Source organism: Pygoscelis adeliae, unplaced genomic scaffold (genome assembly GCF_000699105.1).
Source record: "Pygoscelis adeliae isolate BGI_AS28 unplaced genomic scaffold, ASM69910v1 Scaffold10, whole genome shotgun sequence".
Classification (NCBI taxonomy): Eukaryota; Metazoa; Chordata; class Aves; order Sphenisciformes; family Spheniscidae; genus Pygoscelis; species Pygoscelis adeliae.
In genome coordinates, this window is record NW_008824053.1 from 2,781,923 (window position 1) to 2,808,372 (window position 26,450).

Sequence of the window (26,450 nt, forward strand, 5' to 3'; positions counted from 1 at the left end):
TTGATCTCAGAGCGGATGCTTGTCAGTTCTGCTGTGAATAATTTTGTATTTAAGATCATATTTAAAGATGTAGCTTATAATAATCATTTTCATTTTGAATTGAATTTGATTATAAAAGGAATCTTTGTTCCTTTGTTCTTAATCCAAATGTGAAAGATACTTCTAATATTTTTATAAGCAATTGGCTGCTTTAGGAGAAAAATAAACAATACTGACTTAAAGTTAACTTCACTGCGAGGATAGAGTTTTGTTAGAGCCTTCTTGGCCAGGGGGAATATCTGTCTAGAAGTTAATAATCAAAGTTGGGAGCAATGATGCCAGCTAGCTGGCATAAATGGTTTTCAGCTACTGTTACAGTGAATAAGAACAACAAGGTGGAAAGTAAAATTCACCTCAATCATTATCTCAAATAGATAGAGCTAGAAATCCCAGAGCTTACGTATCTTCTGTCTTGAATTTATTACCTCCATGGTTCAGCTACAAACAAAATAAGTGAATGTTCCTGAATATATTGTGGCATGAAGACAATGAGGGTTTTTTTCTTATTCCTGGAGTTTAAATGTACACATCGGCAAGTATAAAAATGTTTAAACACATTGTATTTATAGTAAAAGTTAAGTGCTGCATGTTTAATATCCTACTTCACTGTGGATGGACTGTGTGTTTCTTTGCTGAGGTTCACGTCACCATGTCACTTTATTTATTGTGACTGGGCTTCATAACAGTGAAAGTGTGAACCGAAAGATTTCTTTACTGAAAGAGTGGTTAAACATTGGAAGAGGCTGCCCAGGGAAGTGGTTGAGTCACCATCCCTGGAGGTATTTAAAAGATGTGTAGATGCGGCGCTTAGGGACATGGTTTAGTGGGCATGGTGGTGTTGGGTTGACGGTTGGACTCAATGATCTTGGAGGTCTTTTCCAACCTTAATGATTCTATGATTCTATAATATTGTAAATCTATCTCCGATTTTCACTTTCACATCCTTTGTCAAAGTCCTGGATATTGCATGCAGGCAGACTGTTGACCATTTCTGCTGTGGGAATGCTCTCCCATTGCAGTCTTCACCAAAAATCTATTGCAGCATTTTGTGCTTGGGACCAAACCGTTCTCTTCTGTGAGGAAAAGCACTAGCAACGATTTCAAAAGGAAAATTTGAATTTTCTGAGACATAACCTCTTGTGTGGGATGAAAAAGTCCCACTCTTCCATAGTTCCCAGGGTGAGCATCTTCTGATCATCCCTCACGACGTGAGTTATTACTTTGAGAATGTGAATTCAGCTCCTGCACGTCGGCTGCGGCTGCTGCTGTGGCATCTTTGAGGTTGTTAATGCCTGCGTGGGCACAGGGGAAGCAGCACCAGCAGTAGACCTTGGCTTTGCTCACAGGGATTTTTAAAATGTGCCCGTGAACTCATCTAAGAACTGTCATAATTATAATGGTAAATTTGTCGCTAACTGAAAACAGATTTTTGTTCACTGAGTAGAAATCTCTTGGTGCCTATTTTGAAATATTCTGTATAATTAGAGCTTGCAGAATTTTTTTTTCTCCCAATTCTTGTTCACTCCTCTAGAAAGGCTTTTTAAACTTGACGTGTTTTGGGGGGGTTATTAAAACCGAAAACAGTTTCTGAGAACTGTTTGGGTGAACTTAATTAACAAGCAAAGCATGACATTTTCTGCTCAAATGAAAGCCAAACAGAGATGAGGACACAAGTGATTACAGTTAAAAAACTTACCTTGCTACAGTAACTATTAAAAACAAATCAAAATTTATGCATAATTACTTCTGCTATGTAATACAAGTAGGTTAAGGTAAGATTTATCTTGCAGATGAAAAGGATATGAGCAAAATAGCTACCTCACTGGCAGATGATCCCACAACAGCACCCTGTCTCGTGCCATTAGGAAGACGCGAACCATAACGCGAAAAGAGCAGCTAAATTCCCCCAGCGAAGCCTAGGATTTAACCTAAATTTTGCAAGGGGTTGTGCAAAAGAGGACCGCCAGGCACAGCTCAGTGGAGAATGTCATGTAACTGTGACATGTTGCCTTTATAGATCAGGAACTAGCATCACCCTTGAGCTGTCTTCACCCCTGTAGTGTTGTGGCCTCATTCTTTGGCTCTCCTGACTCCTGATTCCTGCTTGCGATCACCTCTGACTGGCAGTCTTCCCCAGTCTTCTCTTCTGTTAGCTTCTCCCTTCAACCCTGAATCCACTTCGAGTGGACTAGGGCAAAAGCTGCCACCAGCAGAAACTTGCTTCAATGCCACCGGCAGCGAATTAAATATTTGTAAGGGTCCAAGCAGAGGAGAAAGCAGAAAGAGAAAGTGTCTGGATTTTGTATGTTTGCTTGTGAAGTATCGTCAAAATCTTTGCTGTTTCAATTTGGGATTTTTTAAAATTGAGTTGATTTAATATTATTATTACTGTTTTTTCAGAGAACACACACACAGAGTAAGAAATTCGATGGTATGCACAGTACAGGCCCAAGATGATTTTTTTTTTTTTTTTAAATCAGGTGCTTCTCAGTTAAAATGATTTGCAGGTAAAAATGGGATTGTTTTCCTTCTGGTACTTCAGACATCTCGGTAAGGTATTACTTCAGCAACTTGGCTGAGACCGTTTAAAACATACGGTATTATTCAGCGTTGTTTATTGTTAAATTTTCAAAGGAGGCAGTTTTAAAAACGCTGTGTCCACCGCTTTCCTATATACCAGGAAAACATCCTTTCAGTCAGCCAGCTATGAAAGTGAGAAGAAAACTGGTCTGTTTGTATGTGTTGTCTTCTTTTTACTTTTCCAGATATTGTAGTTTTACTTATTTATATTGGCCTGTCTTTGTGATCTCCAAACATCTTCCTTACATGGTTAACTAAGGGGTTTTTTATGAGAGTCTATTAAGTATTTCTACTTCTCTGTCTTATGGCCACACATAGCATCTGATACCACAGGATTTATCATTCTGTGCAATTATTAATAAGGAGAAAATGGATTTTTTTTTTTGTTCTTTAGTAGTAAAGACTGAGAACTTGACAGTGAGAAAAATGAAACAATTATTAATTTCATAGTCTTAAGTGTAATATTAAAATATACCTTCTGAATTAGTATAAAGCGGACACCTTATTGGCAAATTTTGCGTCCCCACTCCCCCAAAAAAGGTTGTTTGTAAAGTGCTATATTAATCTGAGACTCAAGAAAAAAGTGAAAGAAAAAGATCAATAATCAGAATTTTCAGATCGGGATTTAATTACTACTTGTTTGAGAGGAATGACTACTGAAACCATGATCATAGTCTGGTAGTCTGCCTCTCTACTCCCTGCTATAGAGGGACATTTTGGGCCAGGGCCAAGAAAAGCTGTTCCCACGTAATAAAAATATTATCTCAACATCCTAACGAGAAATAGGAAAACCCTGCCTTTCTAAGGTCTGCTTAGACTGGTGTGAAATGGCAGAGGGGAGCTTTGGAGGTGGGGAGTGATCGAGTGGCTGGGTGGGGGCATAGCTTCTGACCCACCACAGATGGAAGATGTAGGGGGTCAACTCACCACAGATGGAAAATGCATGAAGTTGTTAGTTCTGTTAAAAAGACTAGACCATAATTTGGACATGCAATATTTGAAGTACTTTAGATAATGGGGCAGAAGAACTAACACTAATGCCACGACATGTCCTACTTTCATATTTTATTTACCAAGGAGATACCTGATCATATGGTTTATTGATGTACTTTCCAGCCAAAATGTGGCTGAAAAAATGGCGCTGTATGGTCTATTCAAGAAATTAGTTTTCTTAAGAAATATGAATTTGGTCAAGTAGAACTCACCTAATGATATGATCAGGAATGAAAACTATGCAAAAAACAAAAACAAAAACTTTTACTTTAGCAAAAGTCTACAAACTTTAATCGGTAGAAGTGGCTAGGAAAGTTGAAAATAAATTTATAAAACCTTGGCAGAGAACTTAGTGCTGAAATTTTATATTCACATATTTGACATTAGCTACAATATGGCCATTATCTGTGCTGGGAACTGTGAATACTGGTAGTGGCAGTACGTCTCTGTGTGCCAGTAAAACCAAGGAGCCGTGTGCACAGTGAAGCTGGCAACCGTGCGAATCATTTTTGGTGGCTGCGAGGGATTGGGATATATTGGTGGTAGCACTTGTTTCTTCAGAAAAAAGCATGCAGACTGCTGCTGTTCCTCATCAAAACCTTTCGCTTACCATAGCTCAGCCTTCTCATTTGAGTTCGTGAATCACCTACTCGCACAGATGTCTACTCTTCCAGTCTCATAAGCCTGTCTATATATTTACACTACCTAGTAGTTGGCCAAATATTTTGAGGTTTCATATTACCCTGAAACCTCTTACATCTGCACTGGGGAGAACAAGCTTGAGAAGAGCAAGGTTTGAAAGTGGTAAAACGCTTCTCTACGGAAAAATGTGAACTGAGGGTTCGGTAAGAAGGTGATGGGCACAGTTGCCAGGTAGTCTCTCTCCACCTTCCCAAAACTGTAATTGGTGCCCTCTAGATGAGAAAAAAGTAAGCAAGTTCATGAAAAACCGCAATATGCAAACTAGTGTGCGTCTGAGCACATGCAGGAGGTCACAGCGGTACAGATGAAGGGCTTTGAAAGGGCACTTAATGAAACAAAATAGATTGCAGGGGAACTGTCGTTCCCCGCAGGGCCAACACAAGTCCATCACAAACAAGCAAATGTCAGAAGTTGGTACTGCAAGGAAGAACTGGGATCTTGGAAGAAGATGCCAAATTGGATATTTTTCAATATTGCTATATTAGTATACTGAAGTCTTAAAAGTAACTTTTTGGCCTCCTTACTGAACGCAAATGAGTTTGGGCTGCCGCATGCCTCTACGGAACGTACATAGGATACCAGATTGTCAGCTGTGACATCGATTCTGTGAGTCAGATATCGGTGTCGTGACGTGTTGAATTGAGAAACCTCTTCTGCTAGAAACATTAAGTACTCTTGGACCCCAAAACTAAGCTGAAAACTCCTGTCTTCTTAATGTTTGTTCTGCTGCTTGCAGAATGTTGCTGACAGTCTCTCTGACAGTTACTCAGCAGAGAGCAGCTTTTCAAGGCTGAAACTGTTAAAGATATATTTTTGTTCAACATTTTGTTCAGAATGTCCCAGGAACACCTGTCAGGAGTAGCCATGCTAGAGAGCGCGCGAGAACAGATTGCTGGATCCCAGGCTGATAACCGACTTCTTTGTAGCATTGTTGTTTTTTTGTTTTTAATGTTTTTAAATCTCCTGGAATGGTGTAATTAATTTTTTATATTATGCAGTTTTTTTCTACCATAGAGGTATGAAATAGGGCAGCCAGTTTTGTTTGGTTTTGGTGTTCGGCGTTTTTTTGTTGTGGGGTGTTTTGGTTTGTTTTTTAAATTTAGGTAACAAAACCAGATTTGTTTTAATTCTACTTTGTGAGGACAGGAGGAAATGAGGGGTTACGGAGCAAGGAAAATACAATTGAACAGGCATAAGGGAGTGCCTTGCTCCTGTAAATAACTTTTGGTGCAGAAAAATGCAATGTTCAAAAAGATTTCCTGAAGTTATAAGATTAATAGAAATAGATTTGCAACAGCAACAGTAGTTATTTGGATGGTTTACATGGAGAGGTTTGATTAGTTTGCTGAAGTGATCCCTGAAGTGGGGTCCTACATATCAAGCTTATGTGTAGGACCAACTCTGGTTTTAATAGCAGGTTTTGTCTACAGACTGTGAACAACATTTGTATATTTATATAAACTTTTCCCTCTCTAAGTCTGCACTAATAGTAGACCTTGTAATCCGGTTATTGAGAGGAATTTACCAGGATATCTAAAATTGCTCTAGATCTCCTTTGAGACTTAAAATTAAGGGACATTAGGTGGAAAACTTTTTAAGATGTAGAAGAATCATAAACTTCACAGCTTTACTGTGAGGAAAAGGTCAGAGTTGGCTTTCTCACTAGATGTATTAGGAATAATTTGTGTATTTTTGCAGGCGTTATTATAGCTTTTATTTTTGATGGGTGTTCAGAGGTCTGTGGGATGTTGTGTAGCGTACATAGTATCTCCATTTCGAGATACCAGTCACTGACTTAATTCAGGTTATAAAAGGTGATAGTTTGTTTTACCATTTGGGTTTCAAATTTGAAATACTTGGGAATTCAGAATCGCATTTGTAATACAGGTAATTAGGTGAGGTGAAAGGCAGAACCTTCATCTTAGTCTTTACAGGAGTCATGTTCAGAAGTGAAGATCAAACTGTCAGCCAGCTGCTCTCCATAAATGCCTGCTTTTCCTAGGGCTACTATAGATAGCTTTGCCTTTCCATCACAAAGAAATAATATTTTATACTCCAAATACCTACCGAGGTGTGCATCCACATAAGTCACAGAGATCTTGACAAGCCACACCACCTACAAACTTGGAATAAAGCATTTCTAAACAACCAGGTAGGGTTGTGCCCACATGGACCTCACTTGGTACCAACAGCAGCCAGTGTATTGCGGACCTGAATGGGGAGGGTACACGCCATGCGTTCTCAGGCCTACCAGAGGACCCTTGCTGGAAGCCCCGATGCTTTTCCACATGAACTGAAAAGGACGGAGCACAAGGGGAGGGAGCCACAAGCTGGACCGCCCAGAAGTTTGCACACTCCGTATCGTGGAAGTGCCCGGCAGTGCAGAACAGCTACCTGGGTTCCCCTACCTGAATTTCAGATCCACAAATCACATTAAAAAACTGCAGAAGTTGTTATTGCTGCAGCTTAAACTTCCCAAAGCCAGCCGTCATGGATGCTTGGTAGGAGGTGAAAAAACCCACACAGCAGTTGTTAAATTCACCATATGGAAAAGATCCCTTTCACTACAGAAAACTGGCAGTAGGCCTAGTCCCTTAGCATCAGAGGAAATCCTAGCTGAAGAGCGAGGATGAGGTTGGAATAAGGCACTCATATTGGTTACCTTACCCAGGAACTAAACCACTTGGCCCTAGCTAGTGCGGAGTGCAAGAATGGCCAAGACTCCTCAATTTCCAATGACTACTGTGGTGGGTAAAAAGGAAGAGGCCTTGGAGCGTGGAGCATATGATCACCCTCCCTGTTTCTCTTCATCCTTCACCACAAGGAAGAAGGAGGATGAAAAACAGTACAGAAAGATGCTTCCTAGAAAAGAGAGAGAAGAGAGCGGACATGAAAGAAGAGCAGACACGTTAACAATGTACCTCCGCCTATTCCAGGGGAGCTTCCACTCTCCCCCATCCTGAGGGTGTCCTGGTTCAGCTCTTCATCAGCTAGCAGAATGCATTTTCCTCTGTGCAGTCTAAGGAGGAATTCAACAAGAACTCTTGATTTACATAGTGGATTTACACCAGAAGTGCCCGTCCATTTCTGTGGGCACGGCAGTTTCTGTTTGCAGGAGTAAGTGAACAAAAACAGAGGCTAGTAACAGAAATGTTGATGTATTGGGTCTCTGAGATCGCATTTTCTTCTAAGGAAGGAAGTTTTCTGGGAAAGGCTCTTCCACGAGGCATAAAAAATGTTCGAGCCTCATATGACCTAAATATTAATAGAGATGGGACTGAGCTGCAAGATATGGTGCTGTAAATTTTCACTTTTGGAGACTTAAGTGTTAGTAAAAAAAAAAAAGAGGGAAAATGCAGAAAAATTCTCATCTATCGTCAGCATTTTTCGATAGTAGTGCTGGCTATAGCAGATCTGCTTGAGGCTCGAAAAGTAGCAGAGAACTGGCACGTGGTCAATGTTACACCTCTTTTCTGGGAGAGACCGGGGAACTACGGACCTTAAATCTTCTATCCTTGTATGCAAATTGGTAGAAGCTCTTCTACAAAATAGAATTAGTAAAAAGAAAAAAAAGTAAAGGAACCCCTTGGGTAGTATGCCATGCCTTAAGAAGCGTTCCTTGAGGACATCAAGAGAGACTCAGCTGATAAAGTGAGCTTGGGTTTCCGAAAGCGTTTGATAGGGTCCCTCACTGAAGGATTTGAAAGAAATTAAGTTGACATAAGATTAGAGGGAAGAAGCCCACATGAATAAATAACTAGTTAAACACAGGAAACAATGTTAAGGAATAAATACTCAATTTTCACAGTGGATAGAGAGCTCCAGTAAAATTCCCTAGGGATCTGTGCTGTGTTCTGTGCTATTTAAAATGTTTATTAACAATCTGGAAAAGAGAGAGAATTTCAAGAATGTAAACTTCACTAGTAATAGTAAGTATTGGAGGGACATAAAGATGTGCACTGACTATAAAGGGTTGTGAAGGATCTTGCATTACTGAATGACTGGCCAATGAACTGACAGGTAAAATTAAATGAAGATAAATGTAGTATGCACATAGGATAAAACAGCACTAAATTTATATATACAGTGATTGATTCTAAGCTAACTATACTAGGGTTACAGTAGAGAGCATCATGAAAATCTCAGCTTAATGCTGAATAGCATTGAAATAAAGCTTCTCAAACACAGAATTTCTGGGAAAAGAAGAGAGAACAAAGTAAAAACCATCATTATGCCAGCGTATTGATTCATTTTATTTGCACATTTTGAATACACTGTGCAGTTCAGATTCTTCTGTCTCAGCAAGGGTGCAGCTGGGTTGGAACCAGAAGGGTGATAGGTGGAAACGGGCCGTTGGAGACACTTCACCGCATGCCACTGTGGCTGTGGAGCTCATTCTCACAAGGCATTGCCAGTGCCAGAGGTACATACGGGATGAGAAAGAACCGACTGGAAAAATTATTTGGAGAAGGCTATGGAGTGCATCACCCCTGGCTCAGGGAATTCCTGTGCCACAGACTTCTTAAATGCTAGGAGAGTTTTCTAGGGAAATATTACTCTAAGCCCTAGAGAGCTGCTGCTGGTGCCTGTCGGAGAAGGGGTACTGAGCTGCGTAACCCATTCCTGCAGGTTTACATTGTCGATGCACAAAAAAGAGCTGTTAGATTTGTACCCAGGATCAGAAACCTTCTCCTGCCTCCCAGTCCTGTCGCAACCTTTGGACCATTGTGCCTGTATTACATTTTGACAACCTGATTAGCATGTAACTGCATTACTTGAACTCAAGCTGAGATGAAGATTTATTTTGTACTAGTTTGAAATTATGTGCTAAGGGTTTTGTAATTCAAGTGCTGTCTTCAATTTACTAAGATTCGAAAGGCTGCATTTCCAGAGGGTCACCACAGATGATCCTATATACAGAAACACAAGAAAGTCTGCTAAAAATTTACCCAGAGACAACGTCTGTTTGTGCATGTTCAAATGATCATGCAGTACATGTCATGCTGGTTGGTCCCAGCTGCTACAATAGTAATTTCGGTGGTTTTGTTATTATTAATTTTTTAAGAGTATGGTTTTTAATGTGGCAAAGAGGTGGAAACACACACTCTGGCCATCAATTTGAAAGAATTTTGGTTTAAGAAAGCACAAATCTTTTGCTGGAAACTGCAGTTTGTAACTGAAAATAGAACCACATGGTAAATTCAGTGACATTTTTACAATCAATCTATGATTCAAATGTACATGTTTGTGGTGACAAATTAAGACCTTCAGGAGAAATGTGAGAAGATCTTTTATGTTTTGCATTTGGAAACTACGGCTTTGTTGAGAAACCTGTCAAACTAGTTTAGTGCAGAACCATACTTTCTTCCTATGCCATGACTTATTTTGTTTGTTTTACTTTCACAGCTAAGGTTTGACAAATAGTAAGTAGTTCAGTAAAGCAGAGGACTATTTGTACATACGCTAAGAATATCATTTTGATTTGGAGAGTTGAGTTATTGATCCCTGCGAGAAAAGAACAATTTTCACAGTTTTGTGAGGACTATGAGTGCATCTTTAAAACTTTAGCCTTAGGGTAAGAACTAGGAGAAAATTAAAGCAGTTTCTGAAATACTTCACCAACCATCTCCTAGAAAATGACCCAATCTGCTTGATTATTGGAAAAGACAAACTCCTTAATGGCTAGCGTCAGCTGAAGCTGGTTCAGGATGTGCTTTGGCTGCTGCTGCTAAAAATTCCTTTTTTGAAGAGATATGTGAATGGTCATTAAGCAGGAGTATCGACAAAGGAAATGCACTAAACATAAAGACAGTGTGATTAAAAAGATATTTCTAGAATGTAATTCTGCTGACAGTGACATGAAGAGTTGCATATTTTTGTTCATCTTATTAAGGTTTGAATTTCCTTTTATTTTTTTTTATGCAGACTATTATTTAGAGAGAAAAGCAAAGCTCTTAAAATCCCCAACTGTTTTCTCAGTTTGGTAAGTTACTGTGTGCACAATAGAGTGCTGCGAAATGATCTGTGAAATCCGGCTGGGTATCGGGCAGAGCACTCATTCTTTCTAGAAATGTCCTCCGTAAACTGCAACAAAGGAAATTGCATCATGCGTTAAAAAAATCTGTACACGAAAATGTCCATTCCCCCCCCCCCCCCCCCCACCATCTGTGCTTAAAATAGCAGTAACAACCTTGGTGCAGGGCATTTTCTGGCGATTAATAACTGGCCAAGGTTAATGGCCCTCAGCAGTGCCTCGGGCCATCAACTCCTCCCAGCCAGTCATTACTCCCTGGGAAATGCCCTTTTCTGGGTAGTTATTGTTTTACTATTAGGATGTAGAAGTTGCCATTGGATGGGGAGAAAATGACCTTGTGGCAGTGTCAAAAAATAACCCCCCAAATGGCAAAATTTTAAAATTATTAACAGCCAATGATCCATCAAAATTAAAATCTAAAGTTTGTAAGAATGACAAAATTCTGCTGGCCTTATTACCTGTGCAAAACATTTATCCCCCAAACGCTCCTCCCCAATTTCCATTTCAGGTTTGTCATACGCAATTGGGTAAATTACAAAATTTGATCTCTTAAAATGCACAGTAGCTTTTGACATTCGTTTATACTGGCTGTGATGTGATTTTTAGTCTTTTATGAGGCACTGAGTGTATGTAATTTAGATAATTCTGCTTTTTCTCTTTTATGTAATGTATATTACAATAATAAGAAGAAAGCAAATTTGTACCTGATAAAAGTAGTAAGTATATGCTGTTCCTGTAGCCCATATTCTGCACTTAATTTCTGTGGTGTGGTTTACATTTTAGGCATTCTGCTAGAGCTCTAATGAAGAAAAATATGAAGGCTAGGTCTATATTTAAAAGTCTTGCTCACATACTTATGTAGGCTAGGAATACTAAAAATAAAATCGCATCTAACTGCTGTCCTGGCAGAACCCTAGTGTAGATGCAGTTATACCATCAAACAGTTTATTTTTGTTCAGGAGCAAGTAAAGAGTTTACTTTACTGATATGAACTCCGTCGATAGTAGGAGAGGTGGCTCTATGCAGACATGTTCTAGCTTAGACAAGAAAGGCAGAGGCACATGCTTGAATCTATCACGACTGGAGCCAGCTCTTCAGTCTGATTGACAGCAGCTGGACTATATCCCAGCCTCCCGTGCTTTCTGGGGAGGGGGGCTATGGAAAGATCTCAAATTCAGAGCGAGATGTGGGAATAAAGTGTTCCAAGATGGGTTTTTTCCTTATCCACTGAGAGGAGCATGTAGATTAGCAGAATTCTTAGTGGGCTCTGAACTGATCTTGACCTACACCCTCAACACTGCTGGTAGCTTCTGAACTTTTTAAGCCCATTGATTTTAAGAACTATGATCATAAACTTTTGCATAGTCTTCTTCACCAAACTTCTCCTATCTGTCACATTTCCACATTCTAGATCTCAGTTCACCCTGCTTTTATATTTTAATTCCTTTTTTATGTTCTGGTTGAAGCTAATGACCTATACTTGCTGTTAAGGCTAAGTAGCAACTGCTAAACATGCAAGATCGGGTGGCCAGCAGGACCCAAAAAGCGAAACTCCTTCTCTCTTCATATAGTATTAGTCTGATACGCTGTTACGTGAACGCAGATGTGCCAACAAATTACCGTGGGATAGCAAATTACTGTGTGTCAGCATGGTAACTACCCATGTGCATATTTGTAACTTGCAGCAAATACAAGCTAATTCAAGTTAATGTGAATTTCTTGAATTTTGGGCGTAGCAAACTGGACTTACCTTGTATTTCATGGGGTTTGAAAGAGCACTGAAGCAGTCGATTGCTGCAGGTGTGCCGATTGCTGGTAGCTCATAAATCAGCAGTAACTTGTTTGTGCGTCTAAACCTTGTGTGCGTATCTAGTGGAAATGGTATATTCTTTTAATTGTTGAAGGAAAAATGTGACAGTAAGTACTTACTTTCTGAACACTTAAACCCAAATAAATAATTTAAAGGCTTCTTTCAAGGACACCTAAATGCATCCTTTGTTATGAGCCACATAAGTTAAACATAAACTCCAAGAAACCAACAGAGTATTTTTCTATCCTATTTCCTGCTGCTGCACTTCCCAGTCTCACAACTCCCAGGAAGAATGTTTTTTCACTGGATTATTTTTACTTCTTTCTCATGTTTTTTAAGCTCAGGGTTCCTAATCTATTTCAAGTTTCATTTTCTTTTAATTCTCTTTATGTTTAACATTTTTGCTATAAAATTAGTAGTTATGTTGATTGTTTCTGTCTATACGTAACAGCTAGTTAAGGTCTTAGGTTTGGAAAAAAATTATATTGAAGCTCTATTCCTAAATTTCCGGGTAGCATTTCTAAAAATCTGTGGCGCTTTTCTCGCAGTGTAAGAATCTGATAGACTTATTCCTAGCCACACCATTCTTGGCCACCTAGCCATTTATGAGAGACATACCTCCATATTAAAATCTGAATACACTTGCAGATGTTTCGTTTAAGTTAACTACAGCTCAGCTGAGAGTATCTAGAGGTTGTGTGAATTTTGTAGGTAACCCAAATTCTTACCTGGGAGCAGTATGTGTATCTCAAGGTAAAGGGTGGGCATTAAAAATGGATGTAAGTCACATTTGCATTCTCTTAATGTTGTACTGTCGGCACCCCTCTGGTTCCTAGAAGGACTTCTGCCTTTGATTCTGCCAGAGGCATCCACATTTCACCTGATTTATTTTCAGTTTATCTTTCTGGGAGCACACATACTTACTGCTGGGTCATTGGTAAAATCTCTCTAACATTAGATGGCAATTGGTCTTACAGTGCTTCATTTGAATGAGACTATGATCCTATAGACTATTCAATGCATTTTAATTTTGAAATGTCCAATCACATAGCAGTATGCTGAACAAGTTAAATAACAATTCTATTAAAGATCCAAATATTTAGCGAAAATAGTAAGGCCTCTTTCAGCTCCTCAGCATCTTCAGATAAGCTTCCCTAAAAGATGAAGAGGTGGGTGGAACCGGCAGTTGAGGAGGAAAGATTAGTCAGAAGGTAGCTGCCAACTTCCAGCCCTTAATTTTGTATCTTCGTTGCTGCTGGAGTGTAGCCAAAAAACTACTTGGGTCATCAGACATAACAGCTAGCTACTTAAGTAAATTATAATGACTGCATGTAAAAAAAATGAAGCTACCCACTCATGAGATTTTCTGATCACATCTCAGATGGGAGCACTGAAGACCTGCCATCATGAGGTTCGGTGCATCGTGGCACTGTTGTTCGCTGAATTTTTGGCCCAGCTGGGAGATACCAGGGATAATAGGAAGGATATATGAAGAGATGAAGTTCAAGAGAAAACATGGATTTTCATCTTCACTTCTTGAAAAGTTCTGTGCCTGACAGAAAGTAGAGTTTCTTTCTTTGCTAAGGGACTATTTTAATATAATTTTCACTATAAAAATATTTATATGTGAAACATTTTTTTCAAATGATTTTTTTTTTTTAAGTTTTTGTATGGTCCACAAAGCATGTTTCTTGCTTGCCTCACCTTCTTATCTTCTCTCTTTTCCCTTTTAAAAATTCCTAAAATACGTTACTGGCAAGAAACTATCACGTGGTAATTTATTGCTGCTAATCATTTGAAAAGGAGAACAAGAATTAATTTTGTACGAGAAATGCTACTGTTGATACAGGTTTATCGTTAAATGAGCCTAGGGCTCCCATTAACTTGGGCCTAACGAGAAACAGTGGTCTTCCACCAGGTCAGGAGGGCTCTTGTTCATTTGGAGAGGTGAAAGCTGGGTAGGAATCAGTGCGTGTATGTGAGCGCATCTGGTATTTGGCTTTGTTGCAGTTTGAAGTTTGTGCGTTGTGTGTGAGGGAGGTGGACGGCATCTGGTAGTTGTGGAGATGACCTTGCTGCTGGGCTGTGGGTCTGATCTGTCCCTCAATAACAACTGAGTCTTATTAAAAAGCAGAGCTGTACGAGCTCGGATAGTGGCAGAAAAAGTAGAACTGAAGACTACGTTTGCTTTAGTACGCGATGAAGGGGGAGAACAAAATCGGAAGGTAGGTAACAATGGAGGAAAATAAACGCACTGGCCCTGCAAGATCACAGGAGGAGACAGTGGAGACAGCAATGAACCAGATCTCAAAAGGGAGCAAAGATGATAGCTTGAAGATTGCATGAAAGAATAGAAGGCAAAATATAGAGATAAAAGACAGGTTTGAACAAATACCAGGCTGCAGCAGGTTCCTGTGTCTGGGGAAGGCTCGATAGGCTTAATGTCAGAATTGCTATAGATAGGTGGCTCTCTGCTTGGTGCAAGGGTATGAAGTGATCATGAAGAGAATGAGGCAAGAATACTTGTTGATCATGTGTATTTTTGCAGGGAGGGTTCATAGGAAAATTCAGGTTGGCAGGAACCTCAGGAGGTGAGGTGAGCTAGTCCAACCTTCTGCTCAAAGTAAATTGGTTATGAAATCAGACCATTCAGAGAAAATTATACGGATTTGGAGAGGATGCCCAAAGAAGTGGAAACTTAAGTGTTCTTCAAAAGAGTCATTCTAGTGTCTGGACGAGGAAGGCAAAGGTATCACAAGAAAATGAAGATCAATAGAACAGTTAGTATTATGTTACTCTGTGCATTGTAGCTTTCTACCATCCTTTCATTCATGCTTTCCAACAGGAAAATAACCCAGAAAAACTTTTTGTAAGTGAAGTTCTGGTGGGGATGGATCCCACTGGTCCCGCTCTGGCCATTGAAAAGATCCCGTGTTTCCAGCCCTGTGAACATTTGCAGATTGTCTCCTTTCATGAGGTGAACCCGTCCCATTGATCAGGCAGGTTTTGGAGTGCGAGGAAGCTCTCCTCTTTGTGAAGTCCAATACCTAGACCAGACAGGAGAGAATAGCGTTAAGGGACTGATAGGTCTCCCCCATGCAGCTGGCGTGTAAAGCCCTCAGATAACTTCCTGAAGAAAGGACAAGCCTTATAACCTGTTCCCACACACCTTCTTAATGACCATACCCTCGTCTATCAGAACAGCCTAACCTAAGAGCTATTTGTGCAAAATCAGGTAAATTATCAGCGCTTTTCAATATATGACTACGAGGATAATGGTGCACAGAGAGAGAGTGGGTGAGTTGTGGAGGATGCAACCAGGCTGACAAAATCACTTACTCCTCCCAAGCGTTGCTTTGGCACCAGCAGTGTCACATGATGAAGTACATCACAGGGCTCTAAAGTGTAAAAGGGACAGGTTTTTCTCCCTCCTCTCTGGGCTACATTTTTCTCCTCTACCGGCACTGATACTGCTAGTTTTCTTGAGCCTTCAAATCCAAGGAAGTGAATTAAAAGAAGCCCTGGGGGTTATGGAACAAGGGAAGAGATAGGATGGACTTCTCGGGGATGCAAAGAGACAGATTTGACCTGGGGAGTTGCTAGCTGACTGAATGCAGGAGTTAGGGAACTCAAAGTTATTCAGTGTGCATTTTGTCTCTTTATTTTCTCCCGAATTTGTTTTCTAATAAGTTAAGCAGCTTTGCTGCTAAGTAATAGGGGAAATATATCTGCACGTCTCTAGAAGCCGTCAGGGACTGGAAGGGATTTTAGGGTTCCTTTCAGTCAACAGCGGCTCATTCCCTCCATAGGAGCAGCCTACAGCCCTTGGACACGTTCGTCTCCAGTTGGCTTCCCCTCTCGGAAGGGCACCCTGCAGAGAGTTGCCTGTGCTGCTGTGGGAATAAACAGCAACAGTTAGCCAGGTGCTCAAAGAACTGTGTTAAAAAGGATGGTGTGTATAACTGGGCAGATCATTTGATGAGAGAAAAAGTTCTAAAGGCGGAGGAAAAAATCCACAAATTTGTGTTGCCTTTTGCCAGCCTTGTTTTCCATATGTGGTCTGAAGAATCAATGATGTGTCAGCACCCTGGTGTAAAGCTTTTCCTACGGGTCATAGCATGTGTCTGAAATATCGTAGAATTAGATATATCCTTTTTCTGTTAGCTTCTCCAATATTGTATTGCCCTCCTCTGCTTTCTCTTTATATTAAGTTAGTTTGGAAAGTACAGAAATACGGCAGAGGCATGGCAGATCCACAAGGGCTTGCAGGTATTGTTTGCAAGGAGTACTGCTGAAAATGAGTATCTGTCTTCACTCTTCTCTTGGATTCAGCCTTCGTTAACTCGTGTCTTTTCCTTTCAGTAATGCTAATTTCCATTCACCCACGTATTCATTTTCACTCATTACCAAAGAGACTAACGGTTGAACTAGGATAGGTTTCCTATGCAAGATAAAATCCCAAAGATTCTATCAAATTTCCAGGGAAGTCTTCAGCCACATGGGTAATTTTCAACGGAATTTGGAGGGTTTACCTGAAGCACTGAAATTTTCAACAGTCTATCATAAAATGGACATACTTTTTCTAACCATGTAAAATATTTGAGTTTCCCTGAAGTGTTTCGTACAAGTGCTACATTTTCTTTCATTAAACATCTGTTTTGAGGAACTCATATTCCACGGTCTCTTTTTCAGTCTTCAGGAATTACCATGTCTTAATTAGAGAGTGCCCTGGAGCGTGGGAGGTACAGGTGCATCAGAAGGTCTCTTTTTTTTCTGTCCATTCATTTTGCTTTCAGTCATATTCTAAGTTGATAGGACTCTCATGAAATGTTTTAATGGAAAGTTAGCTTTTCGTTTATCCACACTTTCCGTGCGCATGATCTGTACCTACACATTTATGTGTACGAGCAGGGCCAAGGGCATGGTAGCTCAACTCCTGCCCTGATAGTGGCTGATACGAAGCCGAGTCTCACGTGGCAGAGGAGCGGTTACAACACCAAGCTGTTCCCTCGTTTTCCTACAGGTTCAGCCAGTCCTGCAGAGCAATCTGTTTAGCTTTGTGCTCCCGTCAAAGCCACAGCATTCTGTTATTTTACAAAGAAATGGGTTTGTTCATAGCCCTTGGTGTTTATTTGTCTGAGGACAAACAACTCTAGGCCCTAATTTGAAGCTGTAGCCCAGTGTACTCACTGACATCCATCAAATAATCTCATTAAATAGTTGGAATCTCATTGATAGAAGTAGGAGTCGTCATAAGAAAATAACTGTCTTTGAAAATAAGCGTCTCCGTTTAGCCTGAGAGGAGAATCTTTATTGTTTCCTGTTCGTGCTGATTTTGTGTGTGTGGTAGGGTGAGCAAATGCTAATATTTTCAAACTCCTATCATCAGCTTCTCTAGACTTATTTACGTGCTGATAATGTTTGGCCTGGTTTTGTGCCGCTCTGTTGTATCTCACTTTCACTTCACTTTGAAAAACAAACTGGAGATGTCAATATAAAGTAATAAGGTAAAGGTAGGGCTTTATTCAGAAGGTTTGCTACACAAAGACAGCAAAATAATAAGCATTCTAATATCCCCTACTTGTCTTATTTTCATTTACTCAAATAATCTTAAATGTATTTTAATGCAAGTTAAGAAGGAAAACGATGGATGGTTAGAGACTGTTAAACTCTCCACTCCCTGAAAACAGAAGAGAGAAGAGAAGCAGAATTATAGATCAGCAATGTCAAGACATTCTGCATTACTTGTCTTTATCATCATGCAGAATCTTTTTATTAAGGCAGCATAGAAAGAATAGATTTATGGACTGAAGGTACAATGTTTAATATGTCCATATCCATCTAGATTGACAGTTCCTACCGACATGAATTTCCCAGGAGAGAGAGTGTTACTGGTGTCAGTGGATGGCATCATTTACTTCAATGTTCCATTATTAAATTGATAACAAGATAATTCCTCTGCTTCTCGGAGACATGACAGGGTTTACGATTGTTAACTTTCTTATTGCATGGGATTTGATGTTCTAGGTAGTTTTTAATAAGAAGCTTATTTTTATTTCAGTTCTGCAACGAATCAAAAATTACAACAAGGAAGTACAGAAAAAGAGAAACCTGCTTGGGTCTACAAGGCATCAAAATCAGGCTGGTTTCTAGAGGGTTATTTTTACAACAGTAAGTCTTTGGGCTCCCGTTGTTTTTCAGTACTGCACGTTTAAGCGTGTTTGTGCAATACGGAACATTTGCTGCAGTCGTACTCTTACCTTGTGAGGTGGGTGTTAGAAATGTTCCGTACATTGGTAATTCCGGCTGGATGATTTTGAGGGTGATCATTTCATCAGCCAGCGGTCCTCTGGAAAAGCAGAGGACGGCCGCAAGTGGCACCGAGTGTCAGTAAGCCTCCAAGAATCTTTCTGCTGGCCAGATGTGGCATAGCTGTCACTTGTCCTGAACCTGAGAGAGGCAGGGGTGCAGAGGCAGGCTAGTGGCGCAAGTCTCGGTAAGGTTGAAAAGCTGTAGGGTTACAGAGGCAGGCCTAGTGGCGCAAGTCTCGGTAAGGTTGAAAAGCTGTACCAACCCAAAAAGTCCCGTGGTGCTGTTGTTTATTCCCTTGCTACTCACTCTTTGCTACTGAGACTGCATCTAAGAGCTATTGGGTAGGGCAGAATCTGGCCTATGGAATGATGGTTCATTCTTTCATGTGTGAAAAAGCTATGAGAAGTCTATATGCAGCATGCGTGTTTTTCAGTTAGATATTTATGAGATTGTTTATCGTGTCATTGAAATAGCTAAGGAGCGCTCAGTAAACTGTTCTTTATTAACTACTCACCAAGCACCACGTGCTCTTGCAGCTACACGTGTGCAGGACCTTCAGGGAATGCTCCGAGTGTGTCAGCTTCTTACGGTGTGCGGGTGAGAGATGGCGTGGGTCAGAACCGAGTGCACGTGCCCCTCGTTCAGGCAGGCAGGGGGGATTTTAACACTGTGAAATAACGGTTCAGCTGCCAAGAAGTTCTTCTGTCCTAATGTACTTGTGTAGATGTAGGTGTCTCTTCCAATGGTGAGTGATGAACTAAATATGTTATTTTTGCCATTGTTTTAGAAAGACTGTATCTGCAGTGCCAAGGTTCTTCCTAGTAAAAGCTTCCTGAGGAATTTTGGTTAAAAGCATTTGGGTTTGTTCAGACTAACCAGGTCGTGTGGCAAGGCTATACTGTGTTGTGTGGGAAAAAGAAACATGTCTTGAAAGGAAGATTGAGGTCTTTCCACCTGACCCAAACACAAATACCTCCTGAAGTTTAGATTGATCAAGAGTAATTTTGTGGGTATTTGAAATCTGGTTTTTAATGTAGTCTTCAGTCTCGGCACTCCCTCTATCCGCAGCAGTTATCCTGTTCCATATCTCAGCTTCCCAAACAGGTAGCTGTGACAAAACCCGTCCTTCAGCCTTTCTGAAAGCTTCTCTTGATTTTACAGCTTTCAGGGGAACGCTCTCTTAAAGATGATACTAAGGATCTCTTTCTGTTTTTGCAAGGGCTGTGCACGTCAAAAATAAAATCCTGGGGATTTCTGCAAGTGTTTGAGAAAGCAGAAGGGGGTGCAGGTTGAGGCCAGCAGCAGTGTCTAAACGGAGCATCTGTGGACACTTGGTGCAGAGCTGTCCTCAAGCCTGGTGCAGCAACGAGAAGGGACAGGCAGGGAAGAGAAAGCAGAAAATACATGGGCGGCTGAATTTCCTGAAGTGCGGGAAGATTATGCACAGACCTGCAAAGAATAGGTTAGGAACAGATACGGGCTATGGCCTGTGTTAGATGACCAAAATAAATATGGTTATTACAGGCATGAGGGTAGATGATTGTGATTCCATTGTGTCTGTTGGGAAGTGTTCTTAAATTTGCAGGAACTGACACTGTTCACATTTAAATCCAGCCCCCTGAGATTTTTTCCAGACTCTTTGAGTGTACTGAAACTCCCTTATTCCCTGCAGAGCAGTACAGGACAAATGGTAATTGTCTACCTAGAGTTTTACTGCTGTCTGGCTTTAAATAGATGTTCTCAGGGTTGTCTGACCCAAAGTAGGCCCAGTTATTTTTTTCCCCCCTTCCTTCTGTTTTGCAACCTCTTGCAGCGAATTCCGTGAGTTAGGGAAGAAAGATCACTCAAAAACATACACAGTGGTGAACCTCATCCTTTTTATTTCTTTTAATGCTATTGCTTTCATGAGACATCCACGTAGAGATAATGGAAGAGAAAAAAATAACATTCACGAGGGAAATAGATTCTAGTTTAAGCTTCCAGGGGATTATTATAAACAGGGAGAAAAAATATTTTAAGGATTACGAGAAGTACCTTGTCAGCATCCTTTTAAGTAGAACAATTACTAATGCATTAGTTACAGAATTGTGTGAAATGTAGCTTTTTACTAGGTGGTTTAGCTACAGCATATTCATCTTATAATCACGTCCTAAATGGTACATTATATACCCTCCCTTTTCCATCTCCCCTCCCTCCAACAACAACAAAAAGTTTTATTGTAGACCGCCTTCCTCCATGAATGATCGAGAAAATCCCGTACACAGAGCAGCGCCTGGTGTTACAAACGTGCATTTGTCCCGTTACAGGCATTTGGAGAAATTGTCTATCACCTTGTGTAACGTCAGGGCGCAAAGGCCTTGTCTAGTGACATCCGTCACGGTGATCATCGGGGAGGGAGCGGGGTCTGCGGGGCCGCCGCGCTCCCTGACGCGGGGCGGAGTAGGCAGTATCTCTCGACAATAGGCAAAACAGCAGTTTGGATGAAGAAGAAGAGGGAACAGCATGCGCCAGCTACGATCTGGAATAAGGAATGGGCCAGGGATCTCGCTGTGCTTCAGTCATGCACGGTTTGGCAGGCAGCCCTCACTCAAGCTACGGCAAAGCTGCAATTTAGTCAACCTTCATTTACCACTTACGACACTTTAGCAGCAGCTTTATTGGAAGATCTGTCAGTAGCCCACTTTCGTAAGCCGGGCAAGCGCGGTGCGGCCCCGCACTTGTGTTTCAAACACCTGTAATTAAACTCGTGTCAGGCTGCCACTGCAAATTTCGGGAGTCAAGAGGAAGGATGTGCTCTCCGGGGATGCTCCTGGCCTGGGCCACGCGCTGGGCTTTTATGAGATACCAGCTGTTTGGGGCTATTAAAGTTGCGGGGGTGGCAAATTAAAATAGTGAGGAGAGGCTGAGAAGCTGAAATGTGATACAATTTCTGTTTATTACTTTCAAATAAAAACTCCGATTTTTATCCCTTGTTATTGTTACTTGTCTCTGGCTATTCCTTTTCTAGGTAACAGGAGATAATATTCTATGTTTTCTTTATAAATTACCGTGTGTGATTTTAGGAGTAGATTCAAACCCCAAACATCGCAGACGGTGCCCCTAAATGTCCACACACGATAATTTTTTTTTTTTTTTTTGTCATGGGTACTGATTCCAAATGAAAAGACCGTAGAGGCATTTTGGGGAAGAACAGTCACCTGAGGAAGGACAGTTTTGTTAACATGGAGTGCTGGAGGATCTGTTTCCACCTAGGAATTAAGTTTAATTTCAAGTTATAAGAGAACACTGGGGGAAAAAGGAGAATAAAATCCCTATTATTTTTAAATTTTCATTATTCACTCTGAGATCATGGTTTTCATGTGAACAGTCACGGCAGAAATGTAATTTTTGCTCTCAGTTATTTTTGTTATTGTAAACCAATGCTTCTGTCAAAAGTATGTACTTAATTTTAAACGTGAATGCCAAAACTAATCAATATTAAATAAACATGTTGTCTTAATTAACAGCTCTCTGAAACATCACAGACCTTGTTCCTCCTCTTTTGTACACTCCCAGCAGAATTTTCAGATTTCATTAATAACACTTGACATAACATAACTCAGCTACTTGCGAATACAGTCAGCCGCCCTTGTTGTCTTACAACTTTCCCTGCTGAAAAATTTGGTTTGTTTTAAAGCTGAATTGTGTGGATTCCTGATACACTTTGGATTGTGACTGCAACTGTGAAAATCCTTATCATGTTGTCAGCGTCTGAGGTTGGGTTTTTTTGCTTTAGTTAGTTTATAAAAAGTGTGAATTTGACAAGATGCGGTTTGTAGCTAACTTCCAGTTAGTGCATATTTTAACTAGTTTCTTACTCTAAATTTTTCTCATATATACTTTCTTAAACTGATTTTTCACAATTTGTGTTTTTAAAAATACTGGAGTCTTTTCAAAGAAATTTATGTTTCTTTCCGGAGTACTCAAATCATCTTGAATATTCAAATAGTACGTAGAGCAAATTTTGTTTCATAAACATTTGACCTATAGAGCTATATAAGGTTTTCCACAATAGAAGAAAATACGGTATAGGAGAGAGTTTTTTCCTCTGTCGAGAGGGGGATGAAAGCATGGCCAGTAACGGTTGTGTGCGTTTACTGAAAAGCTTGCTCTTATGTTTATGCCAGAGGTGCACACAAATGGGCACCTGCAGGCAAGGCAGGCACCTCGTCAAATGCTGTCCTTCTCAGACGGCTCCCGTCTCGCAAACATCAGCCAGAAGGGTGGGTGGGTAGGTAGTCTGCAGGTAGGTGGGTGGTGGACTGGTAGGTAGAGAGTCATCAGAGCAAAACGATGGAAATGATGATGATGATGATAGGTGGTATGGTCCTTTTAGATGAATAGATTGCAACCGCACCATGTCTAATCTTCTCCGTAGCTGCCTTCCTTTTAAAAGTATATTTCCCTCCCTTCTAAAGATACTGAATCTCTCATCCTTCTTGTGGAGATAATTTGGGAGTTCACAGTTTCCAACAGTTGTGTGTATTGGACAATTTTTCTACACCCTGCTTTTCAGTATTTTGCCTCATACGAATGAGTCATTAACCTTCAGCATTATGGGAAAGTTCAAGAGAAGCGTTATACTGACTGGGAGTGACAGATTAAGCTCATCCCAGATATTAATGCCGGCAGTAAAACTTGTTTGGAAAGCAGAGAGATTAAAACCAAATTTCATCCTACCTGTGAATCAAGCTTCCATGTGAAACTTGCATACGCTTCACGTAGGAGGGCCAAGGGAACAAGCGTGTGACCAGATGTTTTTCCGTTTCCTTTGAACGCAGACTGAGCCGGTAGTGTGCTCATAAGTTCTGTGATTTCTTTTTCTGATTTAGCCTTTTAGCTGCCGCAACGTAGGTCTCTTGCTTTTTTCTTGCAAACCTCATCCTCTAAGAAGTCCTCCATGCAGGAGTTCCTGGGCTGAATTCCCTGCTGATCTCACCACAAATGTATCAACTTCAGGGTTTTGGTGTCTGATGATCTTTGATGGGTCCAGAAGAAGTGATTTTGTTTTAATCTTAAATAGAAATCAACATTGTTACTTGAACTGGACATTGACGGGAGGAGTAGTTAACATTCGTTTAACAGTAAATAGCGCTGTATGCAACTGGAAAGGTGTGTGTCCAGCTGCGCTCCCAGAAGAATCCTATTAGAACTTATTTTACCTAAAAACTTGAACCTCAATAAAGATATTAGAGGCAGCAGCAGGTAGAGGCAGAACCTGGACCTGTAAGGTGCTCAGTGCAGTGAGGAGGAGAGGCGATCCACAGAAACAGCTCTTGGGGAACTGGGGCCCCAGCCAGCGAATTGGAAATAAAATGTGTATCGCGGGAAAACAAAAGCTGGAATTTCCCTGTGCCGCTCTCCCAGTCCTCCCGGATTTTTCCCACGTCCGGCGAGTCTCCTCCCAGTTGGCTTTACGCAAAACATTCCCGGCTGCCCGTCGCTGTCCTTAACTTGCACAGTATGAGATTGCGGGGGGCGGGGGCTGGTTTTGGTGTACCCTAGCTTCCTGAAGTCAGCTGGAATATTGTTCGTACGCTGCCACGTTAGACTGTGAACTCTTGCACTTATGTCTTACCTACCTCCAAAGAGCCCCAAGTACTTCCGGCACTGCATAAATAGTAAATAACTCGATTCCTCTGACCTCAGAAACAAGGATGTTTGACAGTTTTCCTGGTGGGCTCTGCGTCTAGGACAGCCTTTGCTCTCGCTTTATCGCATGACGAGGAGAATGCAAAGTCCTCTACGGGTTTGACTAGACCTGCTGGTTTGCCTTCACGACTTAAAAAAATGGGGATGAGTAGAGCCTTCGTACACTACTTCTCATCCCCAGTGAAATCTACAGCTATATTTCACTACACAGGCTAGTAGTACACGGCTGGTAGTTCCCACATGCAGGTAGTGGTAGTTAATGTCTGGAGTCACAGTAAAGTACTGTATTAAAAAATCTGGTAAGATGGCTTAAAATGATTCCGTATATATTCTTTTCAGATTCTGATTGCCAGTATCATGTGCAGCTATAGCAGGGAGGACTGGACTGAACTTTCAAAAATGGCTGAGGTAACGGTTTCCTAAATGTGTTTCTGCATCTTTTTTTATTCTCCTTAAAAACAAGAGCTGCAACAAGGAATTTCTTGAAAGTAATAGATTCAAAGTGAAAAATGAGAATTTAAAGCATGTCCATTATAATTTGTTTATTCTGTGTTTTCATTAAAATGATGGAAATGTAAATTTAAAGGAAATCTGTTCCATAAAAATGGTCCCTTGGATTTTTAAGCACTACCTGGAAAGCCTTTGGTCTTTGAATCTATATGCTTTTTATTTGCATTTTAAGCAAACTGTATATTATGACGGATGCCCTGATAAAATTTAATTCTACCTTTGAGAGCCTAACTTGATCTTACCTTGCCTACAGGCACGCTAGTTTGACAGCACCAGAAGAAATTTTGAATATAAAACTCTTGAATATTTAAAGTATAAAAGGCTTATTTAATGCTATTCTAGTTTTAATACAGACTTTCAAAAATGATAGCAGAGAAAGCCAGCGTATATAATAGCAGTCAGCAGGGTTCCTATAATATAAATCCAATCTTACACAAATGCAAACAGACTATGCACCTGAAATCTCGCTTCAATTTGAGGGAAAAAAACCATTTAAAAACAGGTACCTGTGTCCATAGGGAATAGTATAAGAAATACTTGATTAAGACCGCAGTAATTTCATTCAGAAATGTGTCTATATCTGAATGTAATACAAAGTTGTTATTTCTAAATAAAACTGTTTTTTTCCACATAAAGTATCTAGAGGAAATAAAAAGCATCGTTTCAGATCAATAAAGGAAAGTTCTAACAAATTTAAGCAAAGAAAAAAAATTAGCTTATCATTATTGCTAGCGTTAGCTCAGATTTAAATGTTTTATAAGTATTATGTGTATTCTGTTTGTCTATGTGTTTTTATATATGTGTAGATACGGGTGTGGGTATTTTGAATCTGTGTTTTCATATGGCTGAACGTGTATGTTTGGACATCGTCATTTCTTTATTCACAGTGTCCTAAGCCCTTCTACGGTGATGTGGGAAGACGCTTCTCTCTTTCCTTTGGGCAGTTTAAACCTATGAGGAAAAAAATCACTTTGGGGACCTAGGGAAGTGAAATTAACCATGATCAGTAATTGGCTTGGTGATCTTCAACACTAGTCCATTTTATACCTGTATTTACCTAATTGACCATGAAATCTTTTGTGGAATCCGTGCTTGACAGGAGCACTACCGCTTTTAAACGGACTAAGATGAATGGCTTTATTGTGCCATTTGCTCCTCTTTTTTAATCCAGTGGTACTGCTATCCGCTTTAAGACAGATATTTCCAATCTGTGTTTGTAGTTATGTTACCCCTTTAGAAAAAAGTAGTCATTTAAATTCACTCAATAATGTGTAACATACGTGATATAACTTTCTTCCGCAAAGTAGTTGTTAGTCTCCGTGCTGTGGAGAGCAGCACACTTGTTTGCGGAGCTCTGGAATCCACAGCTGAAGAGCAGTGATATTTAATCGCACGCGTAGGATCCTGCCTAGAGGGTAATAGATGTGGCTTTCCAAAGAGCAGAAGCCCCAGAAGGTACCGCGGTGCCTCTCGGCAGGAGGACGACCTATTCATACAAAAGGTCAGCTTGTCACGGAGGCCGACAGCACCGGCATCAGCGCGGCGTGGCCGGGCTTGCAGAGCTGGCCGGGACGCGGAGGATTCCTGAAAGTGATGGATGGCTTCTCCCCGGCTCACTTGCTCGGAGAGCTGCTTAACCATGGCCACACAGCAGGCAAAGTTACTCCAGTTCAATAAGCAAAGACAAAATGCAAATGCAAAACAAAATAGTAGTTACAGCCACGTGGAAGGCAACGGGAGAGATCCTCGTCTCAGGCCACAGCAGTTCAGAAGGGCGGA

At 40.6% G+C, this 26,450-nt stretch overlaps 1 protein-coding gene across 1 annotated transcript in view; it reads left to right on the top strand.

The window, feature by feature from the left end:
• Positions 1–26,450, top strand: part of DPYD (dihydropyrimidine dehydrogenase) — a 372,912-nt gene that overhangs the window by 228,859 nt on the left and 117,603 nt on the right. The window contains exon 16 of the mRNA XM_009333861.1: positions 24,501–24,569. Coding sequence (XP_009332136.1) covers positions 24,501–24,569 — 69 coding nt within the window. The remainder of the gene's footprint in view (positions 1–24,500; positions 24,570–26,450) is intronic.